The sequence below is a fragment of the Strix uralensis genome, chromosome Z, assembly GCF_047716275.1.
Source record: "Strix uralensis isolate ZFMK-TIS-50842 chromosome Z, bStrUra1, whole genome shotgun sequence".
In the NCBI taxonomy this organism is placed as follows: Eukaryota; Metazoa; Chordata; class Aves; order Strigiformes; family Strigidae; genus Strix; species Strix uralensis.
This window is the reverse complement of record NC_134012.1, coordinates 80,229,273-80,242,088: the sequence shown is the minus strand read 5'-3', so window position 1 is coordinate 80,242,088 and position 12,816 is coordinate 80,229,273. Positions and strand designations below refer to the sequence as shown.

The 12,816-nt window shown below is 38.6% G+C and overlaps 1 protein-coding gene across 1 annotated transcript in view; it reads right to left on the bottom strand.

The window, feature by feature from the left end:
• The window catches only part of PRUNE2 (prune homolog 2 with BCH domain), a 148,438-nt gene that overhangs the window by 110,853 nt on the left and 24,769 nt on the right, over positions 1 to 12,816 (bottom strand). Inside the window, exons 2-4 of the mRNA XM_074856165.1 lie at positions 2,930 to 3,034; positions 2,285 to 2,487; positions 819 to 982 (exon numbers count right to left, since the gene is read on the bottom strand). Coding sequence (XP_074712266.1) covers positions 819 to 982; positions 2,285 to 2,487; positions 2,930 to 3,034 — 472 coding nt within the window. The remainder of the gene's footprint in view (positions 1 to 818; positions 983 to 2,284; positions 2,488 to 2,929; positions 3,035 to 12,816) is intronic.

The window sequence follows — 12,816 nt, the reverse complement described above, 5'->3', positions numbered from 1 at the left end:
GATGAGTACAATCACAAGCCAAGACTCCAAAAGCTTCTGAAATCTAAGTGTAGGCAAGTTTTCATAATCCTCATTAAACATGCCCACATTAATTTCTTAAAAGGGCATTTAACAGTTGCACATCAATTAAAACCTAAAACCTTTAAAATTCATTAAACACCATTGAAATTCAGTAAATAACTTAAAAGCAGCAATCCGTTCTTTTCAATCCCAGTTTTGTTTCCAATTGAAGAGTTCTGCTGCAGCAAGTAAACTGAGGAAACTAATACAAATGATGAACTACGAAGAGAGAAATGAAAATACTTCTGGCTGTTGAAGCCCTATCCTTTATACTCTACCGGGCATATGATACAAAAGAAAAGGAGAGAGCAATGAAGATTTGGTCACAGCATTTTAGAACAGTAAAAGTTTTGAATCATGCTGTTAAAACATCATTCTATAAAAAGGTACTACCACCAGAAGAAGCTTTAACTTGTAAATATTAGATTCCAATCCATATTGTTGTCCACAATGCCCTTGGAATCGATGAACTGCACAGCTTTTCCAGCTACCCAGCTGGTGTGTCGACAGCTCCATTTAATATTCTTGTCTAGTGATACAGCAAAGACCTCTCATGCCTATTTTTAAATGCACATTTTTAATATTCAATATAATGTTACTCTTTAACAAACTCTTTACTCCCTGCTTCTTTTATGGAGCTTCCCGTGGTCTTTAAAGGGATTGTTAACCAAAGAATGGATCACACTCTTTCTGCATGAGCAGATTCAGAAACACTCCATTAAATTTTTCAGTATTTAATATAAAGAGTAATCTCTCACCTCTGAGGAGATAAGCCAGTTGCTGAGTGATTAACTCTGGTGCCTCTTGAAGAATCTCTTTTACTACTAAAGAGGAAGAAGACGCTTGTAACTCCAGGCTGCCATCACATTGCTCATCTGGATTGATGACTTTGACAACAGCTGATTCCAAACTTTTATCCTCACTATCAAGCAAATTTAAAAATTATATATATTTTTCTGTCTAGCTGCTTAGACAACCCAGTAAAACAGTGCAAAAATTTTTTTTAAAATCTGGACTATAACGCTATTGTTATTGCTACTTGAAGTCTCCTATAAAGCCAAAGAATGTCACAGTGAAGTCTTAAAACTGCGATTTTTTTAATGAAGTGTTCACAGTGCTTTTATTGCTTGATACATCATGAAGTCCTAAGACTTAAATGTTTACATCTCCATTATCAAAATATTTAAAAATTAGTAATTTGAAAAAATATTTCTACACATACTGAAATTATCACTCTTTATATTTTGAATATTTTGAAAACTTACAAAAGACCTTTTTTTGCATTTAGACAACTTATGTTTCTGCTTATAATAGCAATAACAAAGCCAAACTACATTTAGCAATATAAAACATTAATCATAATAGTTTAGAAGCAACAACAGAAAAGGACAGTAAGAAACAAAAAGCAAATATTATGGATAATTTTTACTTTGAAAAAGTGAATGAGGTCCTGAACTGACTGCAGTTAAAAAATCAATAGCTATGAGATTTACGCACATTTCTCATTTTAGATTCTCCCTATTTTTATTCTAATCTGCAAAGCCCTCCTCAGAGTAGGATGCGACCATAGCACAACAGGATGTTACCTATCTTATATGAAGTTCTAAAGAGAGTTGGAAATAAACAGCATCCTTCACTCTGGGCAAGACAGGCAGACCATTATAAAGAGGCTCTCCAAAAGATTCACTGTGGGCTTGTAAATATTTCCTCTCAGGGATGCATATATGGGCTATGGTCTTCCACAGAGCAACTCTGAGCCTCTGGCACTGAGGACATATTGAGAAAAATGCAGTAGTTTGTAAGGACTGCAAAAATCTAGCAGCCATTTTAACAGCACATATGCAAGTGTGCTGGCCATCTTCAAATCAATGTGAGAGTCTTAATGCCTTTAGTGAAAGCTAACTAAGAAGGAGGAAATAATCTGATCTCTTATCTACTGGTCACAGGAAGCTTCCAGACTGTTTAAACTAAATTAAAATATCTAATCTAATCTGCGTGAAAACACAAGGTCCTTAAAAAAGGGAGGTTCATTAAAGTGATTGAAAGATGACCATTTAGTTTGTTATATTTATTGGACATAATGGGAGACAAAATATATTTAACTTCCTTTTTTTGTCTGTGTTAACATAGCAATACCAATATTAATGCAGGAAAAATGTAAAATACAATTTTTAAAACAGCTCAAACCCACATAAGCCATCTTGTTGTACATACAATGCAATACCTTGTCAGCATGTTGCTGTTTACAAGCGTTAAAGACAATTTCCCTTCAGCATTCAGCTGGTGCAAATTGATTTCATCTCGGAAGATATGGAATGACTCCGGGATATTCAGCTCCTCCAATATAAATCTTGTCTCTGTGAAGTAGCTAAAATCTCTTCTTGGTATGTTCAACACGGGTAAGCAAAGAACATCAGGAGGACTGACCTGTAACGTAGGTGTGCATTTGTCAGAGCTGCATAAAATAAGACCCATTTTTTATTAGGAAGATGTTTTAACAGAGCGAGCAATTAGAAACAGTTGGAATTTTCAGGGTTTTTTTCCCTTTTACTTAATTTTTTAAAAAATGTCTTTTGCTTTTTTCTTCTTCTTCTGTCTCTGCCTCTCACAGAATCACTGGGAAACCAAGGAGAAAGGAGAAAGAACGATGTACAGGGGTGATTTTTTGCCACTACTGAATAAGCCACCTAGTACCCACTCATTAATTTTTGTATGGAAATAAATGTAGATTGTTTCTATTTAAAAACCTCACCTCTGATTATAACAAAATCATTGTCCAGAGTAATGTTTTCACAGTATGTTTTAATTGACTTAATAAGATGTCCCTGGACCAATGAGTTAAGACCACTCAGTCTGTTTTTTCCATTACCTTGTCTAGAAAGTAGGCATAGGCCAGAGTAGAAATGAGAGAATCCAAATCACAGGATTTACTCCCAAGAACAACATGGACTTTCTCCAGGCGTTTGCTCCTGTTCTGTAACACATTAGAAGACAATTGTAATGAATGACAACGGTAAGAAAAAACAAAGCCCAATCACCAAGACACTTCAAAAGACAAGTTAAATATCAGGCATTGTCCTTAGGTGTAACACTTTTCACCAATGGCTGAAGGAATGCCCTTACTGTGGAATCAGATGTGTTTCCTTGGCTTCACAGCTCCCCAGAAGCCCAAGAAATCTGGGTTTCATAAGAGACCCTACTTTAGAACCCAAACAAGATCTAACCTGACAGAAGTCCCTTTAGCAGCAAAGTAACAGATAAGCAGTTTCATATATATGAGGAAAAAGCTTTTGAAAACACCTCACAAATCTAGTAAGAAAAGCATTTCCAAAGAGCGTGGAAATACACATAGCAAACTATACATAGGAAGTTGTAATTTTAATTTTCCCTTTTTTCTTTGTTTGGCTGAAATCAGTAGCTAAACAAAGCAAGTGGTTTTCACCCTGACTCTTCAGAAGCTGAACAAAGCACTGAGGGCTTTGAGTTGTTCTCACTTGCAAAGGGACTGAGCCTGTTCTGCATTTAACAAAATTAGGACGCTTCTAAACACAAGGAAAAGTGAAGACAGACCAACTGTGTGGAAGCAAAATATTGCAGGGAAGTGTCTACTTTCTTTGTAACTGCACACACAAAATGTAAGGTGATGTTCTTCTCTTGTGCACATCGTTAACGTCAAGCTAGCTGCATGGAAACATTCCAGTTTATTTTCTTTTAATGGGCTATGTTTCTTAATTTGAGCAACATATCTGACTGCTGCTTCAGAACCAAAATACACAATTAAACGTTGTTGTCATATACGTTCATGTACTTTTTGTTATTTTGAATTAGGATTCTGAATATCAAATAAGATTTTAATATTTCAACATAGGTATATAAATAGTATACTATCCTGGATAATTACAAATATGCAATTTTTTTAAATTAACATTTTTTATCTGGCTAATCTTACCTCTATCTGTATGTAAGGAAGAAACTTAGCTCTTTTGCTTATATGAAACACAGCCATTAAAATATCTTTGGGTAATAAAACCAGGACACCTATTCTCCATTCCCTATGTATTGGGAAAGACAGATAGCTTTCTGAAGAGTACAGTACAGGTATGTTCATTTAAGCTGTAGGCCTTCACCAGTAATAAACTGTCTCTATTTTCCTCTTTTCAATATATTTTCTGGTCATATTGTTCTTCTGCACCATACATTTCTGATTGATCTGTCACCCTAAAGAGCAAAAATAAAATTCATGAGTTCACCCTGTTTTAATACTATTCAGTGTATAGAAGTTTTTTCCTTTAGGTTCATCATAACTGCATAGCAAATGACTCAACACTGAAAAAGAAGAAAACTGAGTGAACTGACAAATTGATTATTCAATCTACAAAGTCACCCACCTCTAGGAATCCAGTGCAAGTAACAACGCAAAAAATTGCAAGCCATCTGATGCTGTTCAATATCTATATACTGTGCACCTATGAAACAATTTGCTTCCTGTTGCTCATACTCCACAAAACACTATCCCATATAGAACTAGCAAGGATCCTCAACAGTCATCTGAGTTTCAGTGACGAGTATCAGACCTATTCATGTCATCATGGACATGGTGTTTTCTTTTGAAAAATTAAGAAATTTTTTCTGTTGTCTTTCTCTCAAGCACTAAAATCTGTACACTTGTTTTTACAAGTAATATTTTAGCTGTAGCCTTGTTACACAAGTATATTGTAGCTCTAAAATCGGTAGAATATCATGTGGGAGGAGAACTACCAAAGACAGAAAACCCTCTTTGTCTTAACAGCTTTAAAAGGAAAAGAAGAATTCACATTTCTAAAAAAAACCCAAAACAAGCAACACCACCTCTTTCACTCATTTGTATGTCCTGCCCTCCCTCTTTATTACCTCTTCAGGAATGGAGACAGAATAACTACACAAAAATTGAAGAATTCCAAGACTGAAAGTTTCTGAACACCCTGACTTCTGAAGAAATAAGAAAAGCATAGCTATAGAGAACAGAATACAAAGAGAACATAGCAGAGCAAAAAAGCTCTGGAGACTATCTCTTTGTAATCCAAACAGGTCAACTAACCATCTGAGGATTGATTTTTTTAAACTCCAGGACACAGAATTTCATCAACACATATGAACCAGAACAGACAGTGGAAGGACAGGCCATCTCCTTGGACTGTTCTCAAGAGCTTAACAAGAACTCTGAGATGGATCTTACTAAGCTGAGTTTTTAGTATGACAGTAAGCAGACTACAGTAAGAGGGTATATTTCTTGGTTAGACTGTAAACATACTATCCCTCCAAACAACTGCTGGATTCTTCCAGAATATTTCTGCCCAAGACAAACACACAGTTGAGGTAATGTGCTAGCTACTGTCAATTCTTGCCCAAAGGGAAGGGAATGAAAAACAAATTTCTAAAGGCTTTCAGGAATTTCTGTTGCACACTGCCTTTCTCTGGTCACTCCAGAGAGGATTTATTTTTGTTTCATCCACTACAACTGGTTACTGGAATGACTACCTACCCCTGAGTAAGAATCTGTTAATTTGTACACAACTACACCATTTCACTCCCTAATGTCTCATTTGTGACTTTTAGCAAAGCGGTTTTTGCAACAGGGTTTTTCTAATAAAATATGACAGCTACTTTATTAACATTAAAATACAAAGTCAACCTGTAAGCTGTATTAATAAGTATATTCAAGTTTCTATTTCACAGATTTCAACGTCAAAACTGACCAGAACAAAGAAAGCCTGTGCTTCACATTCTGATGAAGACACACCGATGAGAGAGAAAAGTGATAGCCCGTATCTAGTTTCACCAATCTGAAGAATTTTTGGAGACACCTTCCAATATCAAATCATGTATTACCAAACTGATTATTAATAATAAATTGATACTAATAAAGTTGTAGAATACATTTGGACAGTTAATTCTTCATGTAGTTCTGGAAACTCACAAAGGGAGGAAAACGTAATGAAAACAACCTAAAATGTCACAATTATTAGTAGAAAGCACAAGATTATGTTTGCTATTATTTTCCTAAATGAAATCCTCCATTTTCTGAATATTCTTATCCACACAAGTAATCCATTTTCTCAAAGACAAGTTGGATTTGATGATCTTTATGGGGCCCTTCCAACACAAGATATTCTATGATTCTATGACACACTTCTAGAAAACAGCATAAATTTGATGTAGATAGAAACAGATAAGGCTTGCAGACAATCTCCACCAGCAACAGCTAGAAGGCCCATCCTAGTGTTTGCATTCACATAGTATGTGCTGTTCCATTAGAGGGTTAACAGGAAGATTAGAACCACTGGGCTAAGCAGCAACTCCTCTAAGCACACAGATGTAACTCCAAACCACAGATCAGGAGCTACAGTCTGAAAGCTGTCATGTGCAAAACTGACCAGCCAAGGACATCTACAGGGAAGCACAAAACCAAGCACATGCTATCCCTGACGCAGCTCAGTACGTTAATACTGAATTATTTACTTCCCCATTTCCCAGCAATAGCTACTAAAATAATTCAGTGACACACAAAGATCACACTTGCATAACCTATTCACATGGGACAACATTTGCTACTCCAAGTATCTTTATTATTTGACCTGGGTATTTTTCTGATGCCAGAATCAGAGACACTGTATTTATATTTTAATAGATTACTCAAGACAGCTAGGTGGCATCCCCCCCCATTCTCTTTTAACACAGGAAACCTTCTTGTACTAATAGCACAGATACTTTATCAAAAGCTTAGCGATGACCACAGTCCTACACAAGTGAGAGCAGGTTAAATACTAGTTTATACTGTGCTGCACAGACAATCTGAGATCTGTGCATCGGATAAAAGATCAACTCCGCAAAACTGCAGTGATAAAAAAACTGAATGCTACTGCAAACATTTATCTTAGCACAAATAGATGCCATCTACCAATTCTACCACAGGACTATGAAAGCAACATTTTTAACCCTCAATCTGATTTGCAGCATCTTAGAAGTTGTAGAAGCCAGTACTTTCAGCCTGACATCACTTCCTCAGATAATCATTACTGACAAAAAGACACCATCATCCATGGATAAAAATCATGAGATACTCTTTCAGGAACAACCATGTCGTAGTGGTTTGACCTTGGCTAAATGCCAGGTACCCACCAAGTCACTCTATCACTTCCCCCCCCTTCCCCCTTTTTTCTCAACAGGGCAAATAGGAGAAAGAAAATAAGATAGGAAAAAAAACCCCAACCCTTGTGGGTAAAACAAAAGCAGTTTTAATATAAGCAAAGGGAAGAAAAGGTCTGCGCATGGAAGCAAAAAAAGAAAACAGATTTATTCTCTACTTCCCATTAACAGGCGATGTCGGGCCTTCTCAGGAAGCAGGGCTCCAATACGCGTAGTGGTTGCCTCGGAGGACCAAGGGTGACATCACACACACACACACACACACACACAATCACACACACACACACAATCACACACACACACCCCTTTCCCCAGCTTTATACTGAGCAGACATCATATGGTATGGAATATCCCTTTGGTCAGTTCGGGTCAGCTGTCCCGGTTGTGTCCCCTCCCAAGATCTTGCCCACCCTGTCTCACTGGGAGGGGGGGAAATGTCAGAAAGAGCCTTGGTGCTGTGTAAGCACTACTCAGCAGTAGCCACAACACCAGTGTGCTATCAACACCCTGCCAGCTCCCAACATAAAACACAGCACCATGAGGGCTGCTATAGGGGAAAACCAATTCCGGCTCAGCCAGACCCACTACAAGTCTATAACCACAATGTTGCTTAGTACAACTTTAAAGGTAATCAAAAGCTAGCAAGGACAGCAGTGATCAATCTGAAGTTATGATAAGAGGAATAATTGAATAAATTATTACAAAACTATTTTCAGATTGATTACAATGATATTTTAAGATCAATGGAACCCTCAAAGCAACCTTTGTTTTCATCTTTCAGGGCTTAAATCCAAACTTATCACAGAATCACAGAAAACGATTGGAAAAGACCCTTGAGACCATCATGTCCAACCATCAGCCCTACTCTACAAAGTTCTTCCCTACACCATATCCCCCAACATCTCATCTAAATGACCCTTAAACACATCCAGGGACGGTGACTCCACCACCTCCCTGGGCAGCCTATTCCACTGTCTGACCACTCTGTCTGTGAAAAATTTTCTCCTAATGGCCAGTCTGAACCTCCCTTGTTGCAGTTTAAAGCCATTCCCTCTTGTTCTATCATTAATTACCTGTGAGAAGAGACCGGCACCAACCTCTCTACAACGTCCTGTCAGGTAGTTGTAGCGCCTTCTCTTTTTCAAACTACAGTCCCAGCTCCTTCAATCCCTCCTCATAGGATTTATTCTCCAGGCCCTTCACCAGCTTCATTGCCCTCCTCTGCACTCGCTCCAGCACCTCGATATCTCTCTCGTATTGAGGTGCCCAAAACTGGACACAATACTCAAGGTGTGGCCTCACCAGTGCAGAGTACAGGGGTAAGATCACCTCCCTACTTCTGCTGGTCACACTATTTCTAATACAAATCAGGATGCCGTTGGCTTTCTTGGCCACCTGGGCACACTGCTGGCTCATGTTCAGCTGCTTGTCAATTAGAATCCCCAGATCCTTCTCTTCCAGACAGCTCCAGCCACACCTCCCCAAGCCTGTAGCCATGCATGGGGTTGTTGTGGCCCAAGGGCAGGACCTGGCACTTGGTCTCGTTGAAGCTCATCCCGTTAACATTAGCCCACCGATCCAATCTATCCAAGTCTCTCTGTACAGCCTCCCTATCCTCATGCAGATTGACACTCCCGCTTAACTTGGTGTCATCTGCGAACTTACTGATGATACACTCTATGTCCTTATCAATAAAGATGTTGAACAGAAATGGTCCCCACACCGAGCCCTGAGGAACACCACTTGTGACCGGCCGCCAGCTGGATTTAGCTCCATTGACCACCACTCTCTGGGACCGTCCATCCAGCCAGTGCTTGACCCAGCAGACCGTTTGCTCATCCAGGCCATGGGCAGCCAGTTTTTCTATGAGAATTCTATGGGGAACTGTGTCAAATGTTTTTCGAAAATCCAGGTAGACAATATCCAGAGCTTTTCCCTCGTCCAATAGTCGGGTCATCTTGTCATAGAAGGAGATCAGGTTTGTCAGGCAGGACCTGCCTTTCATAAACCCATGCTGACTACGCCTGATCCCCTGGTTGTCCATTATATGACTTGTAATGGCACTCGAGATGACCTGCTCCATGACCTTCCCTGGCACCGAGGTCAGACTGACAGGTCTATAGTTTCCTGGATCCTCCTTTCTGCCTCTCTTGTAGATGGGCATCACATTTGCCACCCTCCAGTCCAACGGGACCTCCCCACTTAGCCATGATTTGAGGTAAATCATGGAAAGCGGCTTGGCGAGCACATCTGCCAACTCTTTCAGCACCCTTGGGTGTAACCCATCCGGTCCCACAGACCTGTGTGCATCCAAGTGGTGTAGCAGGTCTCTGACCACTTCCTCTTTAATTGTGCTGACCTCATTCTGCTTCCCCTCCCCATCTCCCAGCTCATGAGGCTGGGTGTCCAGGGAACAGCCAGTTCCACTGCTATGAACAGGACACTGCACAAAACAAGCTTCCCTGTGATGTGCTGCCTTTTTTTGTATATTTGGAACAAAAGTACGCTATCCCTCAATTCTCCTATCAGATGTTTTTCAAAAAGCATAGAAAAGAAGTGGCATCCTCTAGCTCAGTTGACACCTTCAGCTCTAACAGACTTAAGTGGAAAGTTTCCTCTGTTAAGTTGGTACCACCTCTTCTGAGGCTGGAGGAACTGTATCTTCAGCTTCCGTGGTTGCTCATGGTTCAGAAATCAACACAAAACCAGCATGAGCTACTGTCTGTTGCTGTGATTTGATTGCTTATCTGTTTCTTCTAGAAGATCAAGGCACAAGGTAGACCTTCCACTGACAGTCCTCACATGATGTTTTAAAGATCAGTGATATCTTTTTCATCCTTCCTGATCTCTACTCTTATTCACTAAGAGTAATTTTATTCTCCTCTCCTTCCCCTCTTGCAGGTCCAAGATACACAATTTCACCAGCATTTTCACTCCTCATGTATAGCTCCCTGAATGGCTTCTTAGTATCTTACTACTACTTATTAACAATAACCTTCCAAAAAGTATACTCTCCATAAAAGCAACTCTGAAGTACGTTCTCCAGGGCCATCCAAGCTTATTGTTTATCTTATAGGTCTGAGACTGCTTCCTGTTCCATCATCTCAGGTACAACTAGTTTGCAAAGTCTACTGATTGCTAATCAGCCAGCTAGAAGAATAGCAGGCACATGGATGCGAGGCTTCCTCTTCCAGGTCTTTCCAAGCAAAGACCTCAGCAGAGAAGCCCACAAGGAGGAAGATGTTTTAGATCCATAAACTCTGAGACTTAGCTGCATTAGGACTAAAATGTGATTAAGTCCTGCAGCTACCACAGCTAAATCTGAGAGGAATCATGAACCCTCAATATCTCTAAGAATTAAAAAAATTAAGAGCTTGATGATGAAACTGGAACTCATAAATTAAACTACGTAAGAGACCAGTGATCCCTCTTAGTGATGATGGGTTTTTGCTTAGCTAGATTAAAGCTAAATTGTAAAATGTATGAACTCTGGAAGCCTGGGATAAAATGAATTAAAGAAATTATGAGAGTCAGAATAACTCAATTCAGATCAGACCTGCACAGATCAACATTCACTTATCATGCCCAAAAAAGAGATTTATAAACATTAAGCTACTTCAGCAATCTAGTAAGAGATCTCTTCTGACACTCTGATACTTATGGTGAAGTAAGTCTTATATCTGCCCAGTTTTCTGGTCTTTAATCACATAAAAGCATTAGTATGGCAAGTCTATCTTTATGCAACTGCAGTCAAAAATACCTTTTATTGGTTCTTATCTTCATCAAACAGCTGAATCATTCAAACATACTGCATATACTGGCAATCAGGCTTGCAAAAATTTTGGCTAGGATATATTACTACATTGATTCATCAAATTAAAATATCCCAGTCAAAAATGACATTGTCTTTTTTTTTTTGTTAATACAGAAGCTGAAATGATCATGCAAGATAAGAAATACGGAAGACTTTCTAGTATAAACAGAAACCCCTACAAAATGCTCAATGTCTCAAGGCAAAAGATGACATTGTTCTTTTCCCTCTCCATACACACACCTTCCACCCACCCCCAACACACACAGTCACACACATCTTTGCTTTCTGAGTCACTGTTTTCTTTTTGCCTCAAATGTCACTGGATTTTCCGTCCTTCAACATTTTGGTGCATGAAATGGGATGTCACTTGTCAAGGATAGCAATTCTTTGAAGGAAGGAGCTATATGGCTCAACAGAAGCATATTAATAAAGAAGAACCTGCAGAGTCACATAATAATACAGTGTCAGATTCCACACTGAAAGCTTTTCCAGCCTTGTGGCTGAAACACTAAGAAAGGAGCACAGTTGCACAGCCATACTTAGCTCTCCTGGAGATGCACAGGGAAAAAGGCTAAACTACCTGGGCAAAGGCAAGATAGTAATAAATACTGCAACTGAGATTTTAAGTAACTTACTTGAAAGAGGATTTTGTATCTACTCAGTAGTTTTGGAATTGTACCTCCAACCCAGCAGTCATTTTGGAGTCCTGCATTTGTCTTACAGCATCAGCCAGTATTATACTTCTGTTGGCCTGAGGGCTTTTAAGTTGATTATCCTCTCCCTTGTCAAAGAAATGGCTTTAAGTCAAGGCAAAGTTAATTTAATATTTTATGCAAAGTTCAAGTTAGTTTAATATTTCATAAGTCTTTTTACTTTTTACTACTATACAAGCTTTATATTGGCCTGTAAAAAAAGGATTGTTTCTTATCGTGATCAGTCTTTGTTTTCCCTTATTTCTGAGGACAGAAGGAGAACTATTGTATTTCTCTGCTGCTGCAATATCACATTTATTATGTACAGTATGTAATATACATCATAGTTTACTGTAATAGTTGTAAAATACATGGTTACGTAGTGAATCCTTCCCTAAGGAACATAATTTGAGAAAATTTCAGGTGTGCCATATTTTAATAATTACCTGTTGGATCTATATTGTACAATGTTGCTTTACTTATGAAACTAAAAAAAAGCTTTTACAGCAAAATCAATCCCACTAGCAGAATAAAATCTAATAAAACAAAAGGGCAATTTTCTAAATCCACACCATCTGCTTTTGTATGGGAGACACAGCCTTTGTTAAGATAAACAAAAGTGGAAGGGTCATAAAAACCTCAATGCAGCCCTCAGAAATGGTTGGATAGGCATAAAATATGACCTGGTATTTTGTGCTGAATAAGATCTGATGACAAAAGAATATGACTAGTCTATAACAAAGACTAGAAAGATGTCTTCACACCTTACTTGTCATGCATATAGAACTTACCTGGGCCCTACTGATACACATATTTTACCGCATTACCTGCACTCCCCTCTCTGATGGTGACTGAACTTCCCTGCACACAGGAAGCTGAACATAGCCTTATTGAACAGGCATTATTGGTCTTCTGAAGTTAATACTTTAAAAACCATATTTAAGAGACAAGAGCTTGCTAAAGAGAGTTTTATTCAAAAATGCTGTTTCCCAAAATCACACTGTTCCACTGAAGCATGCTGATCCTTCAAAATTAATAATGGAAATAAGGCTGGTTAACTATATG